General features: G+C 40.0%; 1 protein-coding gene and 2 long non-coding RNA genes across 3 annotated transcripts in view; 1 reads left to right on the top strand and 2 right to left on the bottom strand.

Moving 5' to 3' along the window:
• The window catches only part of srgap3 (SLIT-ROBO Rho GTPase activating protein 3), a 72,909-nt gene that overhangs the window by 12,278 nt on the left and 34,284 nt on the right, over window positions 1-26,347 (bottom strand). Inside the window, exons 5-11 of the mRNA XM_080026384.1 lie at window positions 10,864-11,049; window positions 7,695-7,823; window positions 3,949-4,170; window positions 3,701-3,802; window positions 2,691-2,888; window positions 2,345-2,429; window positions 118-145 (exon numbers count right to left, since the gene is read on the bottom strand). Coding sequence (XP_079882510.1) covers window positions 118-145; window positions 2,345-2,429; window positions 2,691-2,888; window positions 3,701-3,802; window positions 3,949-4,170; window positions 7,695-7,823; window positions 10,864-11,049 — 950 coding nt within the window. The remainder of the gene's footprint in view (window positions 1-117; window positions 146-2,344; window positions 2,430-2,690; window positions 2,889-3,700; window positions 3,803-3,948; window positions 4,171-7,694; window positions 7,824-10,863; window positions 11,050-26,347) is intronic.
• LOC307249588 lies at window positions 13,943-18,553 on the top strand. The gene is made up of 5 exons (XR_013844840.1): window positions 13,943-14,076; window positions 14,478-14,577; window positions 14,727-14,879; window positions 15,256-15,442; window positions 17,802-18,553. It is a non-coding gene; the product is annotated as an uncharacterized lncRNA (long non-coding RNA).
• LOC307249587 lies at window positions 20,929-24,622 on the bottom strand. The gene is made up of 4 exons (XR_013844839.1): window positions 24,563-24,622; window positions 22,595-22,742; window positions 21,968-22,135; window positions 20,929-21,821 (listed from the first exon to the last, which is right to left on the bottom strand). It is a non-coding gene; the product is annotated as an uncharacterized lncRNA (long non-coding RNA).

The raw sequence follows: 26,347 nt of genomic DNA, 5'->3' as shown, positions 1-26,347 counted from the left end.
CAGTTATACAATTCTTTTTTTGTGATGTTTGAAATAATTATTGTTCTAACAGAAAAAATAGGTAGAAGCAGCAGACTCTTCGTGGCTGAAAGAGAGAAATCTCAAAGGACATCATACCTTGTAGTTCCACACTCAGCCCTTTCCCCTGTGGAAATATAAAACAGGAAAGGGCATGTTATATGTTTGTTGTACAATATTATACAGACTCCAGTGTCCAGTGTCCAATGAAGGGTTTGTTGAGAGACAACATGACTATTGAGAGAGCGACGATGGAGCAGCCCTAACACCATTCACTGGACCAACCTATTGAGAAGTCGTGGCTGAAACCTAAAGGGGGGCCCAGTGGACCCCGCGGGGTTATAGACCTCCACTCTGAGCACAGAGAAAGGGGGGGTGGTGGCCGTAGTGTCTATGTGTTGTAGAGGGAGGGGTCTATCAATGGTGACACTGAGCAATGTCTGTGCTGCCTCGCTGAGCCTTTTGTTACGGCTCTCCCACAGCACACGCACATGTCTTAGGAATATACACAGAGCCTTATTAAAGAGATCTGCAAAGTCATCGCAAAACTCAGCAATACTCTTTTTTGAGTACATTTTGATAATCAAAAAAGTGTCTGCTTATTACGCACATCATTAAACCACAATACAACAAAACACACCTCTGACAGTTATTTCAAAAGGGGACCCAGTTTTTCTTTATGAACCGAACAAGTTATTTTTTTCTTCGAAGGGGAGTCAATGTACAAACAAGGAAAAACTACAAAAGGCGACGGAGCATTTCAACATCATTGTTTCTTCACTCCACTTAACAATGGACCGAAAGAGCAGAGGCTAACCCCATTTCATAAAGCGTCATTCGGGCAGATGGGGACAAGGTCTGTGGTGCGCTCATGTGAAGAAACAACAGCACATTTCACAGACATTGTTCCCTTTGAGCGATAGCCCTGCCTACCTCTGACCATCCAACCTCAAAATTACAGCACTTTCTCAAGCATGTGCAAAAAAAACGTGGCCAGAGTCCCTCAATGATAAAGAGACATGTATTCTATAACATGGAAAGGCAACGCGCACAAATCAAGTTCACTGAACTGTGGGAATTGGTGACTCCTTGTCTGGCGAAACAAGGACAGGCAGATTTTCTGGGGGACCACCTCGGCTGGTGCTAAGGCTTGACATTATGTTTTTATTAACAAATGCGGCGAGATGTAAACGCCATGTGGCACTCACACCAGTCTCCTCTCGTTCCCTCTGTCATTCTCTCAAGCGACCACCAAGCACCAACACGCTACTTTGGGTGCGAAGCGACGAGCTAATGAGCTGCGCGCAAGCCTGATTGATCACCTGAATAATTAAACAGGGGTTGGTACCTGGAGATGCCATATGCTGCGTTCATAGGCTCTCTCAGCTGCTTCACCACACAAACACAGACAGATCAGCGAGGACATTGATTTGAACAACAATTTGACTTTATGAGAGCAAAAGCACGTGGTGTGTTAGTTTGCCACGGAGATAAATGATTAATTGATAAGGCTTAAATGAATAAATCTAAGGTCTAGAATTTAAATATATTTGTGTGTGTGTTTCAATGTCTCAGCTGTCTGTGCCTGATGCCCCTTCTCTATTAGGTGGAGCCCCCGATGCAGGAGCAGCTGGAGGAATGGGCCTGGGTCTGGTCCTGCTGATTGATTGGGCGTAAACTGTTCACGGCTGACGTGACAAGAGGACCCCTGGGGGGGAGAATAGGGGCCGAAGGAAGCCTTTCTCTTACAGCGTGGAAATGGAAACCCCTCCCTGCAGCTATACCATAAAGAGACGATATAACAGGATAAGGCTATAACCGATGGGGATTAATGCAAAGGAGAAAATGGATACCTCAACAGTAAATGCGGCCTGGTGTGGTGGGATTCGGTTTGAATATATCTACTCTCATTTTCTCTTTCCTCTAAAATAAATATGTGTCTTTGTACTAGCCTCCTCCCATAGCCCACTCCCTCCCTGCTGCCTTTCAGATAAGACCTGCACCACTATGGCCCTGGAGGCAGCAATTTTTACAGAGCTGTGGCAGGATTCTGTGAGTCCTAATGACAGGCCCAAATACTGGGTCGGGCGCCTGCCATTTACAAAAGACACCACACACACACACACACACACACACACACACACACACACACACACACACACACACACAAAGGCACAGACACAGACACACACACACACAGATCATCTTGACCGCATTGTGTTGGGCCTCACTAATTCATTGTCACTTTATGTTGTTGTTTTGGTGATAGTGATATTTATGTTATTTTGTGTATACCAAATGAAGATGAAGAGAAAATAATTCTTACCTTCACCCAGTGTCTGCTTCAGTAAGTCATGCTTGGCCTGCAGCTTAATGATGAGGTTACTGCCATTCAGGAACTCCTTGAATTTCTAAACATAGAGAGATGGAGGAGACAGTGAGTAAAGCAACATCACTAATCCGAAGTAACAGGAGCCCGGTCAAACAATAAAAAAATTGCATAAATTAAATCTGTTCTAGTTTTAATTGACTTTGTAATTTTCAGAGCATGAGGACATGATGACTGATGGATCTATTTTGAACAGTATAGCAAAAGATAAAAGAGTTCAAAGCAGGCTGGCAGCAATTAACAGCTTGGACCGACGGACGGATGGAAATCGACAAAAACTCACTGAGAAGTAGAACATTTCAGTCTCCTGTTGGTTGGACCTCCTCTTGGCTACGTTGAGCTTGCTCATGTAGGACTCGGAGGCCACAGACTTAATGGATTCAGTGGAGCGGCTGTGTTGGAAGGCGTCCGACACGTCAAAGTCCTCCACCGTCAGCATGTCCTGCAGCGTTTGCATGGTGGCATCCAAGGTCTTTCTCACCTGCACAGATGGGGGAGAGGTTGGGGGATGATGACAAATGAGGCAAGTGTATCTTACTCAGTCTCTGTCATATTTTTCCTTTTTCGTTAGACTTTTTCCAGCCACGATGGAATGGAACCAAAGTAACTGATGACACTTTCAAGGTTAACAGTGAGGGATTTAGTGCAATTAGCATAGTCATTTCCAAGACAAATTGACACCTGAAACAATAAATGACCTTGGTTTGCACTGAAATGGGCATTATGCAGCATCTTATTTATCAGTCCAGAGCGACATGAAAAGGAACAGTGTCTGGGAAAAAGTAACAAATTGTATGTGAAATCACTGAAGGAGGCTTTTTTTTGTTTAGGGTGGCGGAGATTGATACAGCTCATTTTCAGTAACGGCATGGCTCGTCCATTATCCTCCAGAGCAGGAGACACACAGGCAGACAGGGAGAGGCACACATTGGCACAGGAGAGTCTAACAGGCCCTGGTTGTTATCACCTCCATTTTGCACCTTCGTTGCCAGCGGCTATTAATGAGAAAGTCCCACTCTTCATCACACTATAAACAATTACATATGTAACTTCATAGACAGGACAAATATTGGCACTGTGTCAATATAAATATATTCTCGGCTCCCCGCAGAGCAAAGGGGTCATACGAGAGTAATTGCAATGAGAACAGATGGTGATGTTGCCCTCCTACTTGGCTCTGGTGAAAATGAGACAGGGCATTCTGTTTTTGAGGGGGTTGGGGCTGAAGGTGGTGGTGTGTGGGGAGGGGGGGGGTTGCTGCTGGACAGAAACAGAGCCATCACAAAGCCTCACCTCCTCATTCTCAATCTTTAGCGTGGCTAGGCGAGACTGCAGTTGGTGGAAGCGCATCAGGAGTTCAGTCTGGACCGGCTGCTGCGCGCTCACCTGGCACACCTGAGACGGCAGACACACACACGTGTTAGAAGAACAGACAAAATGGACCCATCTCAAGCTCAAAGAGTTACCATACTATTTCAGTAGAAGAAAGTGATGAACAAAAGCTTGCACGACAGCTGCTGCAGCGCCTTCAAGCGTCTCACCTCATCTCCCATGTGAGGCAGGTACTCGAAGCGCATTGGAGGGCAGAACACCTGGTTATGCATATCCATGATCTTGTGCTTGTCACTGCGGGAGTCCAGGTTGTCCACTGCATTCTCGATGATGTCCAGTCCCTCGTGGCGCGATGTCTCTAAGTTGTACTCGGCAGACAAGTAGGTCCTGAAGGTGCGTGCCAGGCTAGCGTGGTAGCCCATGTCACAGCACTGTGGAGAGAAAATATCTTATAAACAACAAGGAAAACACTTCAAGAAATTGTTTAAAAAAAAGGGTAACTAGGGGAAAAAAGCTGAATGTGTTCTTAAATAGTTAAGACCAAATAAACACCAGAAGAATTGTGCTTCACCAGTGTTTTGGGTAAAGTCACAAGTGTGCTATGTTACACGCATCTGTAACCACAACCAACAGTGATGTCAAGGTGTACAGACCACACCCCAAAGGTACACTTCTACATCACTCCAGCAAAACGGGAAGGTAGCAGTAACTAGCAAAATATATTTCAACCGATGTCAATTTGATCTTTGATTTGACAAATCAATATAACCTAATCAGGGAATATGGAAGAATGTGAATGTGCTCATTTCAGCTGTAGAGCATTGTTAGTTTGAAAACCTTCCATCATGTCCAGACCTAGTTTAATGGAATAAATCCCAAATTACGTCCTCCTAAAAGATTACCTCTCAAAAATAGAAGTTCACAGAATTACAGGGAGCTGGAACAGTAGGACACCAGGGATAATTACAGAGCCTTATCACACAGGGCTGTATGAAGTAACCTCATTAGGCAGAGGATGGTGGTGAGGTGGTTTTACAGGGAGCTGGAGGCAACTGACAGCTCCGTGAATCACTAAGTAAACGCTCTTTAGCATAGTTTAGCACTGAGGAAGTAGACTCTCGCCTTTGGTGCACAAGCCTCATTGCACCCCTCAGTCAAAGTGCCTCAGTAGACTAAAGACTTAAGGGAGCAAATTAGCTTGTTTTTTAAAAGAAGCAAACTGAGTGAAAACGCATTCATAACTACAGCAGCCCAGAGGAGCAGATGATGGGTGAGGAAAGATTAGATACACTATTTAATCCAAAATCCTTTGATACCTCTTTTTTTCACATCTTTTTCATTAGAACTGTGCAAACATACTGTACATGTATATACACACACGCACCCACTCAGATATACAGCATATACCAGTGAAACTCGAAAAATTTGAATATCATGCAAAAGTTCATTTATTTCAGTAGTTCAACTTAAAAGGTGAAAATAATATATTGTATAGACTAATTACATGCAAAGTGAGATATCTCAAGCCTTTATTCGTTATAATTTTGATTATTGTAGCTAACAGCTTATGAAAATTATTCCCTCAATTCCAATTCATTTTCCATGATATTCTAATAATACGAGTATCACCTGTAAATCTTTGCATGAGTGTTGATTATGTATTTCATCTTCAAACATGCTCAGGTTTAAGCTTCTCATCTTCCCACAAGCTTAAATATGATAATCGTGCTGACCCCACTGACCAGCCTCGCTTGACATCACTGTCATTTTGTCAGTTCTAGGCAGTGTGGCGAATAAACCTCAACATGTTGCTTGCAGTTACACTTCAACAGTTTTAAAGTCAGAGATGCTGACGGCCGAAGCTGACCTCTTGCTGCTTGAGCGTCTGGTTTGGTGTGTGGTGTGTGGTGTGCAGTTACTCTGACATGACAAACGGAGCCTTTCTCCTCCTGTGCCCCCACACAGTGTGGCAGCTAAAACCCAGTCATGCTCACAATCCCATTCCCTGCACAGCTCAGCAGGATTTTGGGATAACATGGACCTTTCAGTTTCAAGACACTGGCTCCATCTAGTCCAACAAAGAGGCGTGGCCGGTCATGAATCAGGGACTCAGTATGTCCAGCTATATCACCATCACACTTCATATTGCAGAGATATACAGAACTATTGATACACTTTCAACAGCTATTGTCTTGAATTACAAGTAATGTTCTTTATATTATAGAAACCTCACTGAGGCCCACCTTATTATCATGCCTGACCTGGAAAATGTGCATCTATCACTGTGGTTAATGTGGTGCCGTATGGTGGTCTGGCCTCAAGCAGAAACGTGACAACCGGGCCATTAGCACACAGAGGAGAAGGGGGAAAAACATGCAGAATAAATGGCTAACAAGGTGAACATTAGTGACAGAAATGTGTCATTAATGGGTTTTTGTGTGTGTAAATCGACAGCCACAAAGCCCGCATTCACTTCCATTTGTCATGTCTGGTAAATTCTGTGACATTGGCCTTCGTGACAGTGAATTACTTTACAGAGAAGGATCAATCAACCTTGGTTTTTGCTCTTCAACAGTCAATGCCAAAATTAAACGATTTAAAACATTATGCAGCATTCCAAGAGACAAGAAAAAAAAAACAATCCACATAACACAATTTTGGAAAGACATGACTTGTCAGCACAACAGCACAGAGTACAATAATTAAAATACATATAACAGATCTGAAACATTAAAAAAAATGAAACTGAGTCTCTGTTGTGCTCAATCTGTGTTTGTGTTTATGTATTATTTAATAGTGGAACTGGAATAAAAACACAAAAGGGACAATGACATTTTTAAATGACAGTGAGATTACAATGCGACGCAAAATCGCTCTTCCCTGAAGAGGAAGCTGTATGAATGCACATCTACTAAAGGAATAGATTTGCAGCCTTTCCAATAGTCTCATCTTATAATGGCCAATAAAGGCTTCTAAATCTTCATTCTGGTCTGTTTGTCTGAAGGGTAAGCTGGTAGCTGGTCACCCGGGGGCTGAGGGCCCAATGCCAACCACATTGACCGCATTCATGCCTGCCGACACACAGCCTCTGCTCACCAGCTGACTTTGACCGACTTCCAACCATTAGTGGTTTGCTAAACAAAGTCATCCTTATGAACGCTGGCAATCAGACTTTCTGGCTGTGATACTGGCCTATAATTCAAATACAAGGGACTTCAAATTCAAGTGATAGAGGTAGGTTTTCTAAGTGTATAAAATTGGGATATTTTGGGTAATAATGAAGGTAACAATTATAGATTCACTTGCAGTAACACACCTATAGCTTCTCGTTAAGCTTCCCCTACTTTAAAAGAAGAAAATAATTGAAAGGAGAGACCATAGCAAATAGAGGGAAAGTGAGTAAGTGTGTGTGTGTGTGTGTGTGTGTGTGTGTGTGTGTGTGTGTGTGTGTGTGTGTGTGTGTGTGTGTGTGTGTGTGTGTCTCGGGTTGTGTTTTTTACTTGGCGACAATTAAGAGGCAGACGATCACAAAGGACATGCTGGGTTTGTCCCAGCAAATCACCCAAAGGCAGCCTCGACAAAAACAAGCCAATGACGATGAGGCAGAGAAAAAAAAGAGAGCAAAATAGTGACGGAGCAAATCATCAGTTTAAATGATCCTTCCACACCAGCGCGATACTACAGATTGCTGTACTAATATCCATGTCAACGACAGTCAGTCAACCAGTGTAAAGCTTGTTATGCAGAAAACTATTTATGAGAAAATCATGGCAAATGCATACAATTGGGGCCAACAGAACAGCTTGAAAACAAATAGCTAACAGGCGGAGAAGCGAATGAGACACAGGAGCAGATGGTGAGACGAGCGACAGTGCTGCAGAGTTAAATCAACACTTCAGAAATCCCAGCTGAGCGACGTAAACAAAGACGTGTAGCCTATAGCTCGGATACTTACATCAATCATATCGGAGACGTCGTGGATGTAATATTTTGCCACGACTGCATTCGTTGCTGCCAGGTTCAACAGATAGTCGTTCCGGGCTTTCGTGCACTTCAGCTTATTCTCTGAGTACTTGGCTTGCCTCTGGGGTGGAGAGAAGAGACAGAGCAGATAAAGGGAGAAAAAACCATCAGTGAAGGGAAGTCAAGCTGTATCGATGCTTTGAGTTTGTGTTCAGGCAGCTGCAGCAGCTTTGGGATCCCCCAGACAGGTGGGGAGACGGCAGGGACAGTTTGGAGCAAACAGGCTCTACAGAAGCTGCCTCTAGATAGTAACGTGCTAAGTGGCACAGCCAGGCTAGCATTGAGTCATTATTATGTCCCTAAACACCAGAGTACCAGAGGCTGAAGATCAGAGGGGGATGCTGACAAAGAAGCACTTAAAAGAGGCTCTAGCTTTGGTAAGTTGTGTGGTTTTAAACATTTGTTAATTTTAAGATAGATGTATGAAGAGTTCAGCGGCTTACTGAAATGTATCATTACAGGATTAGTTTGACTTTTTGCTGTAAAAAGCGTTGTTGTTCATCTGACTACCAGCCCCTCTGATGTTTAACTAATTAGTACGTTACAGATGATTTGTGTAATTGGTACAAAAACAGAATTGAAACAAACAATACGATGCAAATTAAAGGTACATATTCACCATACACACATGGAAGTGTATATCCGAAAGCAAATAAATATAGTCAATAAATATGTAATAAGTAATTCCCAGAATGTCCAACTTTTCGTTTAAAATAAAAAGTATTGACTGTATTTTCGTGTTCAATCATAGTTTAACAAACATGGGTTAATATGTGGGCCTGTATCGCTAAGGACAAGGGAATAGTAATAAAATAAAAGCATTTTCCATTAGGTGACATTTGTACTGAAAAGCACATTGACAAAGTAATTTCCCTTTATCAACACAGTGATTCAGACACTGCATAGTAGTATACTAGTTCTGAAGTGGACACATTTAGCTCATTATTTGAATGGTTTGTTTGTATATTTCACAGTGCAAAAATATGTTACTTCCAATTTCACAAAGCCCATTATGATGCATATGTCATTAGTAGGCTAGAGGAAAAAAGATTCCTTTGTATGTCTCCCTTTTGCCTGTGCAACCTGTTGGGAGGCAGAGTATTGAAATAAGTCAGGCCTAGAAACAAGGGGGGAAATAAGAATATTCATTGCCACACTGTGTTATATAAATAGTGTTCAGCTCCCAAGCCAAGCAGTATCTCTGAGGATACCAGCATGTCGTTTCTGACAGCCTTTTGATTTCCGGCACCTGAGAAATAATGGGGAGTTTCATTTGCATGAGAACATTCCATAAGAAGATTCAGAATCAAAAATGCATGGGTGCATCTGAAGTACCAGCGTGCTCCAGAGAACAACAGCCCCACACTGCTGGCAGAGAAGACTTTACACAAACTAAAAATCTGCATAAGATGAAAAGGGAGTTGGGTTTTTGGCAGGGAGTACTTCCGTTTGCTTAGTGCGTTTCTGGAGTGCAGACACATACTGAGGAGTTTCTGATCTTATAATGCCGTCTGTCTGCTGGTCTATCCCACTCACACACACTCTCCAAGTGAAGCCAGCATTTTGAGCAGGTTCTCCACTTATATAAAATATATGTGTTTCTCCAGAGCAAGAACTATACATTTTAATGATCTTAATATTCATACAAATAATGCATCTCAAATTGAAAGAGTCACTGAATATAAATATCTCGGCATCTGGATAGATGAAAAAGTATCTTTTAAATTTCACATAAAAAATCGTGTCTGTCGTCTGCGACAAAAGATTGGATATTTTTATAGGAACAAAGCCACCTTCCCGTTGTTCAGTAGGAAAAGGATTATTGAGGCAGTTTTTATGTCTGTCCTTGATTACGGTGATGTGGTTTATAGGCATGCATCTCAATCATGTCTTAAACTCCTAGACTCCGTTTTTCACTCTGCCTTAAGGTTCATTACAGGAGATGCTTATGACACTCACCATTGTCTTTTATATGAAAAGGTTGGGTGGTCCTCTCTTAAAGAGAGACGTGATGCACATTGGCATATTTTTATATATAAAGCCCTGACCGGAAAGCTGCCACTCTATTTGACAACAATGCTGCATATTTCAGATGGGCTTTATCAAACCCGCTCAACTGAAATGCTCATGTTATATGTTCCATACGCCCGGTCTGACCTTGGTAAAACTGCTTTTAGCCACAGTGCCCCTGACTCCTGGAACAGCCTACAACATCAAATTAAAATAAATACACTCATAACTGTTAACCAATTTAAAGTTATTATTTTGAATCAGCCCCACTCCACTTGTAACTGTTTTAATTAGGCTATTGTTCTGTTATATTCAATTGATCTGAATGTTTTAATTGTTGTTGTCTCTTTGTAAGCTTGTTGTGTATTCTCATTGTATATTGTGTATCTGTCTCGACGTCATTGTAAAAGAGGGTAACCCTCAATTGATCTTTCGAGAATAAATAAAGGAAAATAATAATAAAAAATAACTTACACTTTTTCTAACCTCCTAATGCAGCTCCGATGGCTTAGCCCACAACTACAGATATGTTGGTCACCTGGGCCATTGAAGACAAGTTTATATGCAACTGTATACATGCCATTTCTGACCTCTGGGCAAATTGTTTGCTATGTTCACCAGCTATTCACTAACAATGTCTGTTTTGCCATTGTAGTGATGGGCAGGCTAATCATTTTCATTTCATTTAACTTTTATTTATCCTCGAGAGACCAATTGAGGGGTGACCCTCATTTTCAATGACGTCAAAACAACTGCCTACTTTGACCAAGAATGATTGTACGAGGGTGGACTAAACAATGAAGTAGCCGGTCCTAATACCATAACAATGGGCTTAGAGAAGCTTTTAAGCTCCGGAGAGCTGTAGCTTTGTTAGTGCTAATTTCATCTATGGGTTCTTCACTGTGAGCGACCCCTTTAGTGAATACATGCATTGTTATTATAAAAATACTAATTATAGCAGCATAAATGTCTCAGCTGGTCTAAATACCAAACTGATGGTTCAGAATTTTTATCAAGAGAACTGAAGTTGAATGCCGCTAGATAATATACATGCACATAAACAAACACTATCCATTCTTGGACGTACTCACCTTCTCTTTCATCTTCTCAATTTTCCTGACGAAGCTGCGTCTCGGTTGGCGGTCCTCGTGGCGCAGGAGGTTGACGTTGAGATCTCCCGACTTGCTGAACTGCTTCTCCTCCTGCTTCTCCGCATCCTTCAGCTTGCTCTCTGCACTGATGCTCTCAGTGTGGTACATGTGGTATGTTTTCATCACCTGCAGGAGGAGCAGAAGAGATATTGAAAAAAGGGCCGACCATCAATGGGCTAAGTGTGTCACACTGAATTGGGTCGGGAGGTTATTTTCTTTAATCAATGCTTTATATAAAAGAGCTGCAACGTTAGGGCAATTAATTGTCCTTTTTAAAGGCAAAGGTGTCTCAGGTTTCAAATCTCTCAAACGCAAGGATGTGCTTCTTTTTCATATAATACAGTTCAACAGGAGAGATATTGAATACCTATGGATTTTGGACAACTGATAAGACAAAACAATCGAAGTGAAAAATGACCGTGGCGTGGACTCTATGAATGGTATTCTTTAAGGGTTGTTTTATTTTATTTATTTTTTATTTTTATTTTATAGGCTAAAGGATTTATCAGTTAATTGTTGGATTAATCAATTATTAAACTAATTGCTGCATTCCTCTGTAAAACAATAAATGGCCTATAAGCTTTCTGCAGTTGTCTGAATTCTTCAAGCAAAAGGCCACATTAGCATTTTTTACAAGAATCCGCTTGCCATAATTATGTCAGGAATTCTAAAAAAGAACATGTGAACAAGCCCTGATTCAGTTAAGGTCCCTCACAGAAACTTTTTGAAGGCTTTTGAGACGGATGAATTGAGCTTTTTCACAGCATCCTGCTGGATCAATTTGGGCATCAATACAGCTGTAACACACATAGCCCATGGAATTCCACGGGCCCTTGCGTTGTGAGTGGTCTTGTCTGTCTAAAAATTCAATGTTCATTTTCAGCTCTGTTGTGCAGCATGATTGACAACATTGTATTCCGCGTTCTCACCTAGCCGTTACCTCTTCACTTTGAACTTACACTTAAACACTCAAGACACCACACACACCCGACCCACTCCAGCATAGTGATGACAAGACTGCAGTGACAGAAAACACTCGTTAGACAAGACAGAAGCATCCTGAGTCTCTCCTAACCCGTCCCAGATGCTCGTCAAGAGAATCTCTTCAATTGGAAGCTGCACTCTTGAGCCTCGTAAAAGGGACCTCAGGATGCGAGCTGCGTCTTCAAACATCTCAAGCATCTCATCAGTCAACAAAAACAGCAGTTTATTTGTTTCCTGTGATAAAGTAAGTAATGCTCACTTTGCTGAACTTAAAACAGTAGGGTTCTTCCCTTTTATCTCTGAGAGCTATACTCACATGTTGGAGTCGCAACTATAATCCTCTAGTGACCTCCGAACCTGTTAGTTAGTATAATATGTACCAGTGATGCCCATTGAAATGGCTCTGTTTTTTTATTCCCCTCTCTTTATCCAACTCCTCTCCAGGCACCAGCACAGGAACTCGTACCATGACAAGAACAACAGAGTGACTAACAGCTAGAAGGCAAACACCTGAAATACATAGCCACAAGTCTATTCTCTAAGGGTGTATTCACACATGCTGTGTTTAGTTCGGTTGAAACGAACTCAGGTGCACTTCCACCTTCGGTGCGCATCTTTCAGACCAACACAGTCTCACACCGGAAACGTCACAGTGCGACTGTGGTCCACGTCACATTCCCGTCTGTCACTGACGTGAAAGTCACCTTTGTCCGTCGTCTGCTGACGCAGAGTGGGTTCAATTCACTACAATGTAATCCATACCCGGTGATGTTTGACGTTGTGAGCTTCTTTCCTATTGGATAGTTTTTATGAAGATTTTCTGTGAAAATGGCCGACATTTTTTTAAATTCTAGGTGGAAAATATGATTTTTTTAGTATAGTTACGCCATTAAAAGTGTTTGTGTAAACATTTTTAGCAAGAAATGTGCATTCCACTTTCATAATCTTTGCTCGGTGAAAGTGTAGGATGTTTGGTTTGATAGTTATGACGAAGAATATTTCGCTATGTAATAACATGGTTGCTATGATGGTTGCTATGGACGCTGAGATCAGCAGCTCGCATGCTGCTTGAATCATGGCGGACAACGCTTCTCCTCTCATCGTCACCAGCGCATTTCAACAGGGATATTTTTCATGACTTTCAATCTACCGGTAATGTATTTTAGTATATTGTGTCGTGCTAAAATGCACGTTATTCTTTTCTGTACTCCTGGAAGCAGAGAACAGCAGCTACATTGTTCTTTTCCTAGTTTGTATTAGTTCACAAACTATTATTTTTGATCAATTTGCCTAATTTAATTTTATAATGGCACCTTGTGAGTATTTATTGTGTTTTTGTGATCGTTGGTGGTCCTATTGTCTGATTGCATTTCGTTTTATAATCTGTTAAATGTTCATGATCTCTGATAATGATTTATTTTTATAATGTTCCTTTGTAATATTAATAATCTATTTTTACCGTTTATTTTTCGCTATCCTACCACGAGCGGGGCTCCTATTAACTTAAAGGCCTACTTCACCGGTTTGAATATGAAGGTGAATTGAATTCTGAGATCCTATGTAGTATAAATGTGCAAAAAAAATTAAAATCGGTTCATCCTAGCCTGAGAAAAGGCAGAAAGAGTGTTTTTTTTAACCCTATATTTCTCCTTCTCGTGACATCACAGAAAGAGAAATATAGGGTTAAAAAAAAACGTACTTGTAAATATTACTGTGATGTCACAGTAAAAGACATCACAGTAATATTTACAAAGTAATTTTTTTTTTTAACCCTATATTTCTCTTTCTGTGATGTCACGAGAAGGCCTTCTCGTGACATCACAGATGTCACGAGAAGGCCTTTTCTCAGGCTAGGATGAACCGATTTCAATTTTTTTCGCACATTTATACTACATAGGATCTCAGAATTCAATACACCTTCATATTCAAACCGGTGAAGTAGGCCTTTAACGATCGCTCTCTATTCATCTGTAAATGTTATTTTTTATTTATTTTTGGTGAGAGCTGATTGAGAGCAGTAGAAGTACCGGTAGGGGGCGATAATTAAATGGCAATATCAAAAACTCCCCACAGGCTCCATGAAGAAGAAACCTGCAGTCAACAGCAACAAAAACATTCCGGACTCCACCCATCCGGCCCTCTTCCTGTCCTCCTGTCCTAGACTCTCAGGTATGATTGATTAACGTGATAAAACGTGTGCTGTTGCTTCGTTTTTAGGATATCTGTCATTTTCGGTAAATGTTATTTACGTTGACGGTATCTGACGGTAGGCAACCGAAAGTAACTATCAAAAGAATGTAACACTAACGAGTAGGCTATGCTATTTTAGCTTTAAAGCTAGCTGAAAGGCAAGGTAGCCTATTGAATTGATAATCAACCTATATCTGTAATTCAGAAAATATAAGTTAACCACTTACTTTGTCAGTCTGAACAAAATCTATCTTGCTCAGATTACTCCTTATTGAAAAATATTAAGCAAGTTAACACTGTGGATTGTTTGATAGTTAACTAGATTGTAGGCCAGTAGTTTAGCACACAGGTTATGGAGTAATGTAATGTTCTTCTTTCAGACAGACAGACAGAGATGCAGACAGTTCAGTAGATTCTGGCATCAAGGGTTCATGTCTATTACTTGGTCATCATGGAGCTTACAGCAGTCTGCAGCCCAAGGTGAGTGGCATAGCAGTGAGCTACTTCCTTACAGCTGCTTATTACCCTCCAGAGTGATTCCAGACATGTATTGTTAACACATGTTGTTGCTATAGTCTTGCTTGAGTTCAACATTCTTGTCCGTCATTTTGTTTGTCTATGTTTTTTAGGTGGAGAAATTGCAAGCCCTGGGATTGAGACCGTTTTTTTCCTGGCTAAATCTGAAAGAAATTCCAAAGGCTGGGTGTATGTTCTCTGTTGTCATTTTTCAGAGACATCATCAGCATTTCCTGAAAGAATGGAGGGCATATGTGTTATTAACGGTAACATCTATTCATATTCATAAAAGGAATGTTAATAGTTGATGCCATGTCTCCATGTGTTTTTTTATTACACTAGCATTCATATGAATTTACTTATTTTTAAGTATGAGAAGCCCTCAGCACTATATTTGTTTCACTGTTAATGTTGAATAGAAAGTTTTAGAACATCAATGTACAATAATGCAAAATATTCTTAAGTTGTTATCTGCTGAAGTCAAGAAAGGGATTTTTTTTAACAAGAAAATCTTATATTGAGTATTGATTGCTTCCTATTTGGGTTAATGCTCTTTCAGCGTAAATATTAAACTTAATGTTGTTTATAACACTCAAAATGTTGTTCTTTTCCAATGGATGTTAAACTCCACATACTTTGCAGAACATGTACAGGAACCATCAGCCCCACATGTCCAGGTAGCCCTGCTGTTGCCTAATCAACCAGTACCTCAATTGGACAGCCAGCAGACCTGACCTACCGACCAAAAAGATCAGCCCTCTGACCTCCTGGCGGAATGATCCAATTCTCTAAAAGCACTTCCAGAATTCATCTGTCTTTCTTGAAGCAGGTATGCAAAAGTGATCTTTTATCTAGACTTCTGTAACTAAGTTTAACCCCCAATGAAATGTGCTTGATAAGTTGATCAAATGTAAACTAATTCAAAGCATGTTCATTCCTGTATTCAATCCATTTGGATTTGCAAAAGTGCTTATGTACTTTAATTATTTTTAATTGTCAACATATTTTGTCAAATGAAAAAGAGATACCCACATTTTTTACAAAGTAGTACAGAAAAGTACAGTTTGACAAACAAATGGTGTCAATAGCTGTTAGGTGTTTCACATAGATATATAAGGGCGCACTCACACTAGGCAAGTTTGCCTGTTCCGTGCTCCAGTACGATTGTCCCCACTCCCTCGCTGGCCCGTGGTCACACTGCTCCCAAAGGCCGCAGCCCGGGCACGATTGCTCTATCATACATAAGTCATCACGTCGTAATACGATACATATGTCATCACCAAGCGTACTCGCTGCCAGAATTAGTAGAACAACAATCGAGAACAGCAGTAGTCGTGGATTGCCCCAAACACCTCCGAAATGTTGTGGGTCTTATCCAGCTGCGAGCATGGCTGCGACTGAATACTGTCACCGGCCCAATTTTCTAGCAAACTCTCCACTTCGCGATCGCACCGGAACCCACTCGTGAACCTCTTGCCGCCATTGTTTACAATTATTGTGGGGAAGAAGGGTCGCGCATGGACTACGTCATCCAGCTCAGGTTGCGTATCCGTGCGTGTGCACGTGTCATCTCATTAGCATCTGTACTTTGGCCACGGCACACCTCTCCCATGTGTGCCGTGGCCAAGGGGCTGTTCCGTGCTGCAATACGGATGGCGTGGTCACACTAGCCAAACGTTCTAGACTTTAGTATGCAAATGAGCTCGGGCAATAATTTCATATTTTGTTATTACAGAAATGACATACTTAGAAACAGGCTTACCCTGCCTTCCGAATTGCATACTCTTTCTTTTCTCTATTTTAAATTCCACATCTGAAGATAAAAAAAACTAGTTGGGATACAGTAGGCACACTATTCGGACATACTTTTACTTATTTTAAATAACATATTTATAACATTGCAACTTGATCTTGCCTCTTGCTTTTAAATCCGTCGCATCCCTGTTTGTTATCATATGGAGGCTTAAGGCTGTTACATACTCCGCGAGAAGAAAGAAGAAAGTTCTCGGTGACAGAGCTGCGAGAAGTTCTTTCTGGTCTGACATTACATACTTCACGAGAACTCAACTGCCGAACTCCTCACCGCGGCGCATTGTTACCATGGAAATTTGACTCAGTAGCGCCAGCTGATTTCACTTCGCTTTCCTCATTGACTTCAAACTGACCAATCACACAGTAGTTCTCGGACAAGCTGCGAGAAGAAAGTTCGGCCCGGGTGATGTGTCGAGAACAAGCTGCGAGAACAGCTAAACAAGAGCTGAGAGAAGAAAATGACGTCATTTTCTTCTCGCAGCTCTGTCACCGAGAACTTTGTTCTTTCTTCTCGCGGAGTATGTTACAGCCTTTAGTCGATGTGACTTCACTTCACGTGCGCACCGGATTATGGCTCAGAATCACCCAAATAGGATGCTGTTTTCAACACTAACAATCTTGGGTATTGCTTACTAACCTAAATCTGGCCACAAAAATTGGAACATCTTAAATATTTTTTCTACCATAGTAAATAGTATGGGTTTTGGAACGCAGGGTTAGTATCAGCTTTTGAGCTCAATTGATTATATTTTCTCTCAAAGTGAAATGTCATCTTGACTTTACCTTTTTATATAATTCAATAGAAAGTCTAGCAAGTCAATGCTCACAAACAGCAAAGTTTCACAAAATTACAGATTGAGTACTTCTGATCATGGTAAAGTTCAAATTGCCCAAATTGTACAGTTTGATATATAATGATAACAGAAAAGGGTGATTTTTGTGAAAAAGGACCAATATGACAACACGGCATGAGAAAGTTGCCGGGACCATATGCCACTTTTTTGACTTAAAACAGGTAAGGGAATGTTAAGGCGGCTTAAAACGTCATAGCTCCACTTAATTGGTTCTCACCAGATGTGAGAATGATCCATTGATTGGTTAATCAACAGTTTGGGTTAATGTTTGGAGAAGAACCAAAATTCAGTGGCATAAGCCACGTGAGAACGTCAGTGCTTCCTGCAGTCAGATCACATTATTACTACGAACCGCACCAGTTTGTTTGGAACTTAATGTTTCAGGGTTTCAGTTACCACAGCAAAGGTGGAAAAAAAACCTGAGTTTGTTTTAATCAAACAAAGCACGGCAGGTCTGAAAGGTACAGGTAAAATGCATTAAGATAACATCTTCATTTATATCTCCTTGTTTGTGTGTTGCAGTGGAAAAGAATGGCCGTTTGGAGTGGGTGGCAGATGGATGCTGAAGGCTCGAATTCATCTCAACGCCCCAGATTGGGATTGTTTTGATATTTATGTGTCCTTTCTGTATTTGTTGCTAGTATTTGAAAAGGAGAATTATCTAAGCCTTAACTTAATGTTATGCTTAGTTCATTCTTAACTAAGCATTAGTTAACAATGCCTAACCAAGCATAAACGTACCCACAATAACTAAATATTAACAGTTAGTTAATGCTTTATGAGGATGAACTAAATGTTAAATGTTATTATCATTAACTAAGCACTAATTAACAGTTAATCGATGTACCCTTATTGTAAAGTGTTACCGAAAAGGTCTGCTCTCATCTGTCTTTGCCAATGGCATTACAAAAATAAGGATGGTGTACAGGTTTTTAGCTACTGGAGCCTAAATGAAGAGCCATTTTACCATGTTCCTCCTCTGTGGAGGGCCGGCGTTAAGCCTCATATTTCTTTTTTTTTCTGTCCTTTTGTCACAGTGGAATTAAATACAATCATAATCTTGTGTATCTTTCCTGTAATTTGAAGTTTATTATATGGTACATCAGATTTTAGGCATGGTGTCTCTAGTTTGTCTGTAAGCTGCCGATACTTTGTTTTCATCTGAAAGGGGGAATGGAAGCTGTGATGACGAGGAGACGAGATGCCTCATGGATAGCACTTGTTATAATTGCATTAAGTCCTACTGTCTTTTCTTTTTGCATCAAAATTAAAGTTACAGCTTCACATGTTTGTTTAAAGATGTACTTTGTTTGAAAATATATTAAACACACATTTCCAAGTATTCTATTTCATTTTCTCAACATAAGAAACATGTATTTAGAGAGCAGTTAAGTCTCATAAAATCTCTTCCCTTGTGGTATTTTAGGGATTATACAAGAATTATTAAGCAAAATAATATATGGAATATGGTTGACTTGTAGAAGGTGTTTAAATCCAGTCTCTGTGGATTAAACATGTATAGTTATAGTACATATATAACTATGATATACAAAAAGACAATTGCTGTATTTTATTTAAAATAAGCAGACTGTAGGCTTCTTCAATAGAGTCGTCAATAGCCCTTAGTAAATCAGTAAATCACATAACGTCATGCATAGGCCTTTTACTTTGTGCTTGTACTTTTAAGGCTCATATCTTGGTTAATTAAAAATGTATTGTGTTGCTGCACACAGACATACAGGTGATACTCATATTATTAGAATATCATGGAAAATTCATTGGAATTGAGACAAGAATTCATGCGAAAGGGGCCCAAACCAAGTACTTAGTACACATGTATGATTATACTTTATAGAGGGCCGACATTTCTGTATTTAAAATCTCTTTTTCATTGATTTCATGTAATATTAAAATTTTCAGAGATTCTGAATTTGGGGTTTTCATAAGCTGTAAGCCATAATAATAACAATGATAAACAAATAAAGATCCCACTTTGCATGTAATCAGTCATAATATTTTTTTTCACCTTTTTCACACAATGACTAAATGGCTTTAAGTGAATGGGAACATATTGATATGAAACAGAATGTAGTTTACAGGTTAATTTGGGTCTAAACTGGTCCAAATTGAAAAGCATGACTGTGGATAAGGTAACCATCAATATCTTGAACACATTTAATAACTAAATACCCCTTAAATCTTTTTTGACTGATGCTATACAGCTTGGCACAAACAGGGTGTCCACAAGTACATATAGAAGGGGCTTCGCATGAAGAGTGATGAAAATTAAAACTTTGTCGTAGGAAGACAATGAATACGTCATTGGAAAGGTCTTAATCAGGAGATTACAAATATGTCACTGTGAACATTGTGGGCGTAACCTACCCCTAGGGGTTGCCCTTTGAACCTTGAAACTGAAGCACGTTTGAAGGCTTACAGGGAAACAACCAAAAGTGATAGAGACATGAGATTAACTATTTTGGAAAGTTATTGACCTCCTTTATCATGACCTTAGTAAAAAATACACTGGGAGCCATTAAGTAGGGTCAAAACATGAGTTCACCCTCTTAACAATATCAAAAATTAAATCTGACCAAATATATGTGCTTAACACTACCAAATACATATAATATACTTGCAAGTTCCCTGGTCAAACGTTCATATAATAGGGAAAACACACTAGAACTACAACCAATATGGCGCTGCAATCTACTGCGTATTGCATTTCCCTGTGTTTGTAGTTTTTTATTGTTCTTGCGGTTTAGGCTGAGGATTGTGACATTCTGTTTAGAAAACAACTTTCCGCCCATTTTTCAACTGAGAAAGTACTACTTAACACATTTGTTTACATTATGTGGCAACATATGTTGGTCACATATAAATATAGGCCTATACATTCATCAGTGCTATTTAGACGTTCTTCTAACTGCTGCTTGTAAAAAAAACTGTGGTGCGTTTAATGACAAAACGGATTAATCAACGTTCTTATGGTTTTGGTCTATATATGTGTAACTGTGATTTGTAATTTGATAACATATAATGTGGTTTCAGAAAATGAACGGTGCAGATCAGTGCAACTCAAATTTGGAAAAATGTTGGCAGTTGAAGCTGTAAGCTAGCAGCAGAGCTAAAGAGTAAATGATGACCATTCAAGTTTATATCTAATGCTATTATATTACAAATGAGTTCAGATTGAAGAGTCAATGTTATCCAAAACTATGTATTAATGTCCAACACAAAAGAGCAAGCTTTAATATAATATTTTAATATAAATGAGACAGCTGTGGGATTCCATAGAATTATCATGAATAAAATGGTTTAATTAGTATCAATAACATTATAGTTTTTTTTTACTTTAAGTATGATTCCGGAGATTAGATAGACCTTCATAGATTTAACAGTTAGTCTGCATTAAGCAAAGGTTAAATCGATTTTGCATTCAATATGATTCTCAGACAGATATAATGTCCATTTTTAATAATTATTCCCATCATCAACCATTCATGTGTCTAGCAGGATAATAACAATTATAATATATTTCATTTATATAGGTCATTTACAAGGGATCCACGGACGCATTTCAAAAACAGTCAAAACAACAAACAAATGAGGCAAATAAGGAAAGATGAGATTTAACTTTATTGTCATCACACATTTGAATCAGAATCAGAGAATCAGAATCTCTTTATTGTCATTGCACAAAGTGCAACAAAATTTTATAGAGAATTGGCATCTCACCAGAAGTGCAATAAGCAGAACGTGCAGGAATCTGCTAAGTACAGTACATGTAATTACAAGATGTACAGATGACAAAAATGTGAATTATTGGGTATATATGGATGGCTGGATTAATGGGATACTATACATATAAATAAATGCTATACATATAAGTATATTTTTAGGATTATAATATACAGATTAAGGTGAAGTGATCATGATATACTAGATTACAGATATATAGAATATGGACAAATTGTACAGGTTGATAACTTTTTGCAGTGATATGAACCTACTATAATACACAAATACAGGTGGAAAAGAGATGTGTGTGTATGACCAGGAGGAGTAGTGGGGCGATGATGGGTGTGAGTGAGGTGATGTGCAGCTGTTTTTCAGTCAGCTGGTTCTGGTCCAGAGGCTTCTGAAGCATCTACCGAGGGCAGGAGGGCAAACAGTCTGTGGGCAGGGTGGGAGGAGTCTTTAAGGATGCTGTGAGCTAGCAGAAGACAGCGTTTCCTTTGGACGTCCTCAATGGCAGGAACTGAAAACCCTGTGATGCGCTTTAGCGCCTTACGGTCTGTGACCTTACCAGACTGTGACACTGCTGGTCAGGATGCTCTTGATCTCACAGTGGTAGAAGTTCATCAGTACAGCTGAAAACAGGTGGGGTCTCTTCAGTGTCCACAGGAAAAAGGTTGATGAGCCTTTTTCAGCAGACTGGAGGTGTTAGTGGACCAGGAGAGGTCCAAGATGATCTCGTGTACTATTGCTGGTGTTAAGGAGCCGGTTATTGTCAGCACACCTGCAGTCCCTCATCAGTTCCTAGGAGGAAATACAAAATGAAACAGGGAACAATTAGAACAGTCATTCTTGCCAGGTTAGAATCGGACCAAAGTAAGATCACTGACTTAAATTCCATCTCAAAATAGCATAAGAAGACCTCCATTGTGTGCTCACCATGTTCTTACCATAGTTCTTTCCTCCAGGCATTTCTACGATCAGCTTCCTGATGACATCAGCTAGCCTCTGAGATAGGTGCAGTGCTGTCTCATCTCCTTAAGGACCAAGAGCTTGTCTTCTTCAGCTGCTCTTTCAGCATAGAAGATTTTTCTTCTTAGTGAGGATGTTTGTGAATTCTGAAATCATACAAAGAGTTCTCATAATGGCCAACAGTAAATTGTAACCTGTACGCTGCAAGCAGAAGTCTTAACGGATTACATTTACTCATTATTGTAATTGAGTAGTTTTTTTAGTGTATTTACTTTTTGAGTAGTTTATACAATCTGCAATTTTACTTTGACCTTAGTATGTTTTGTTTGAAGTATAGTGGCAAACTGCCACTGTAGCGTTGCATACATGCCATTTTTATTTCCCCTTGTCTTTTTTGCACTACACAGCAGCTACTTTTACTTGAGTAGATTTTTAGACTGATAATTGAACTTGTACTTACAGTAAGTAAAATGTCATCATAGCTATTGTACTTTTACTTTATTAGAATGTTTTAGTACTCTTTACACCTCTCGCTGCAATACAAAATCAAGAACATATAAACTAATTTTCTGAATAAATGTAATCACTCAGATGTTTTTCTTTACCATTGCTGTACACTTCCCATGGCCATGTCCCACCACGGACAGTCGTCTTTCCACCATCATCTCCTCTATGCACTTCTTCTCTGGCACCTGCTGATTGTATCGCTTGACAGAGTTTTCTGTTCTTAGCCACCAGTTAGTCTCGCCGCAACTGTTCAAAAAAGACATAACACATGTTGTGTGAATGTATATGTACAGTATATACACTCACCGGCCCCTTTATTAGGTACACCTATTCAGAGGCTTATAAAAACAAAAAGCTAATCAGCCAATCACATAGCAGCAATTTAATGCATTTAGGCATTTAGACGTGGTCAAGACAATGTACTGAAGTCAAACTGAGCATCAGAATGGGGAAGAAAGGAGGTTTAGGTGACTTTGAAGTTTGAACATGGCATGGTTGATGGTGCACGGCAGGATGGGGCCATGCTTTCATGTTGTTTATGCCAAACTCTGAACCTGCCATCTGAATGTCGCAACTTAAATCGAGACTCATCAGACCAGGCATGATTTTTCAATCTTCTATTGTCCAATATTGGTGATCCTGTGATAATTGTAGCCTAATTTTCCGGTTTTTAGCTGACAGGAGTGGCACCCGATGGGGTCTTCTGTTGCTGTAGCCCATCTGCTTCAAGGTTGGTCGTGTTTTGCGTTCAGAGATGGTATTCTGCATACCCTGCTTGTAACAAGTGGTTATTTGAGTTACTGTTGCCTTTCTATCATCTAGAACCAGTATGCCCATCCTCCACTGACCTCTGACTTCAACAAGGCATTTTACGTCCACACAAATGCCGCTCACTGCATATTTTTTTCTTTTTCAGACCATTCTCTGTAAACCCTAGAAATGGTTTGGAGTGAAAATCCCAGTAGATCAGCAGGCACCCTCAACATTGCCATGTTCAAAGTCCCTTAAAACCCCTTTCTTCCCCATTCTGTTGCTCAGTTTTAACTGCAATAAGTTGTCCCGTCCAGGTCTACATGCCTAAATGCATTGAGTTGCTGACATGTGATTGGCTGATTAGTTATATGTGTTAACAAGAAAATGAACTGCTGTACCTAATAAAGTGGCCGGTGAGTGTATATATTCATATATAGATTCTCACAAAATATTTCCATAACACACATTATATCCAGGTGTTTCACTTGTTAATGTGAGCACCATTTAAGACTAGTATTATTCTATCTGAAATAAATTATACAAATATCTTACATGATTAACAGCTACCTCTTCCTGGAGTCTGCATGCAAAATGTATCTAGATAAGACTAATCCAAAACACTTTACTTTTTTTTCTGATCTACTCAAAGAACAAGGATCTGCATTCTTGGCAATAATTCTGCCTTTTATATGGTTCCTCAGACCCTAATGAAAACAGAAAACAGAATGTTAGCCCATGTTCTACTGTCCCAGACACATGTTTGATAACTGAGCCAAAAGCCCGACATCTAGCACATCCTCCATGATGAACAACCCGCTCTACTCTGTGGAAACAAGGCATTATAGACTTAAACCCAGGATGCCAGAATCTACTGAACTGTCTGCATCTCTGTCTGTCTGTCTGTCTGTCTGTCTGAAAGAAGAACATTACATTACTCCATAACCTGTGTGCTAAACTACTGGCCTACAATCTAGTTAACTATCAAACAATCCACAGTGTTAACTTGCTTAATATTTTTCAATAAGGAGTAATCTGAGCAAGATAGATTTTGTTCAGACTGACAAAGTAAGTGGTTAACTTATATTTTCTGAATTACAGATATAGGTTGATTATCAATTCAATAAGCTACCTTGCCTTTCAGCTAGCTTTAAAGCTAAAATAGCATAGCCTACTTGTTAGTGTTACATTCTTTTGATAGTTACTTTCGGTTGCGTACCGTCAGATACCGTCAACGTAAATAACATTTACCGAAAATGACAGATATCCTAAAAACGAAGCTACAGCACACGTTTTATCACGTTAATCAATCATACCTGAGAGTCTAGGACAGGAGGACAGGAAGAGGGCCGGATGGGTGGAGTCCGGAATGTTTTTGTTGCTGTTGACTGCAGGTTTCTTCTTCATGGAGCCTGTGGGGAGTTTTTGATATTGCCATTTAATTATCGCCCCCTACCGGTACTTCTACTGCTCTCAATCAGCTCTCACCAAAAATAAATAAAAAATAACATTTACAGATTAATAGAGAGCGATCGTTAAGTTAATAGGAGCCCCGCTCGTGGTAGGATAGCGAAAAATAAACGGTAAAAATAGATTATTAATATTACAAAGGAACGTTATAAAAATAAATCATTATCAGAGATCATGAACATTTAACAGATTATAAAACGAAATGCAATCAGACAATAGGACCACCAACGATCACAAAAACACAATAAATACTCACAAGGTGCCATTATAAAATTAAATTAGGCAAATTGATCAAAAATAATAGTTTGTGAACTAATACAAACTAGGAAAAGAACGATGTAGCTGCTGTTCTCTGCTTCCAGGAGTACAGAAAAGAATAACGTGCATTTTAGCACGACACAATATACTAAAATACATTACCGGTAGATTGAAAGTCATGAAAAATATCCCTGTTGAAATGCGCTGGTGACGATGAGAGGAGAAGCGTTGTCCGCCATGATTCAAGCAGCATGCGAGCTGCTGATCTCAGCGTCCATAGCAACCATCATAGCAACCATGTTATTACATAGCGAAATATTCTTCGTCATAACTATCAAACCAAACATCCTACACTTTCACCGAGCAAAGATTATGAAAGTGGAATGCACATTTCTCGCTAAAAATGTTTACACAAACACTTTTAATGGCGTAACTATACTTAAAAAATCATATTTTCCACCCAGAATTAAAAAAAAATGTCGGCCATTTTCACAGAAAATCTTCATAAAAACTATCCAATAGGAAAGAAGCTCACAACGTCAAACATCACCGGGTATGGATTACATTGTAGTGAATTGAACCCACTCTGCGTCAGCAGACGCCGAAAAAGGTGATGTTTCACGTCAGTGACAGACGGGAATGTGACGTGGACCACAGTCGCACTGTGACGTTTCCGGTGTGAGAGTGTGTTGTTCAGACAGGTGTGAATACAGCAATCGCACTCGGGGGCGGACCAAACAAACGCTCCGAGACCCAGCTGAAGAGGTAGTCTCGATGCGCTTCAAAACGCACTCTGCTGCAGTTCGTTTGTGGTGTGAATTTGGCCGGACTCGATCCGACCCAATTGCAGGAAGCACTGCGCCTTTTCTTTCTTTTCTTTTTTAATAAATCGCCATCAGCTTCACATTATGGGAAAGTGTTGTTGTCGCCATTGTTAGGAAGATTAGTTGTGGTTTGACCGGGAGCCCCGAGCGAAAATATTACATTTGATAATGATGCGTGCGGATCAGCGATCAGATGGAGAGGAGCGTCTCCCGTAGCCTACAGTGCCAACAGGTTCACGCTGCGCTTTGCATGAAGTGTGTGTTTTTATTGTTCTTCCCAACGGGACCGTCAATACTGTCCCCGTGTCAGTTTGGTGCTGAACTGCGCCGAACTGACACCCAGCTGATACACAGCTTAATCAGCTGTGTTTCAGTTTGAGCCTATTCTTCACGCGAGTCGCGCGTCCAGCAGCAAAAATACAGTAAAAATTATGTTTCACATCGTAGGCTAGAAGCCACATAACGTGGCATTGTCATAGGGCTACATATTATAAACATATGAAACAACAATAATTAGATTTTTTTCTTCTTTATTTATAGGCTAGATGT

The sequence above is a fragment of the Ammodytes marinus genome, assembly GCF_949987685.1.
Source record: "Ammodytes marinus genome assembly, chromosome: 4".
In the NCBI taxonomy this organism is placed as follows: Eukaryota; Metazoa; Chordata; class Actinopteri; order Uranoscopiformes; family Ammodytidae; genus Ammodytes; species Ammodytes marinus.
This window is presented reverse-complemented; position numbering and strand designations above follow the sequence as displayed.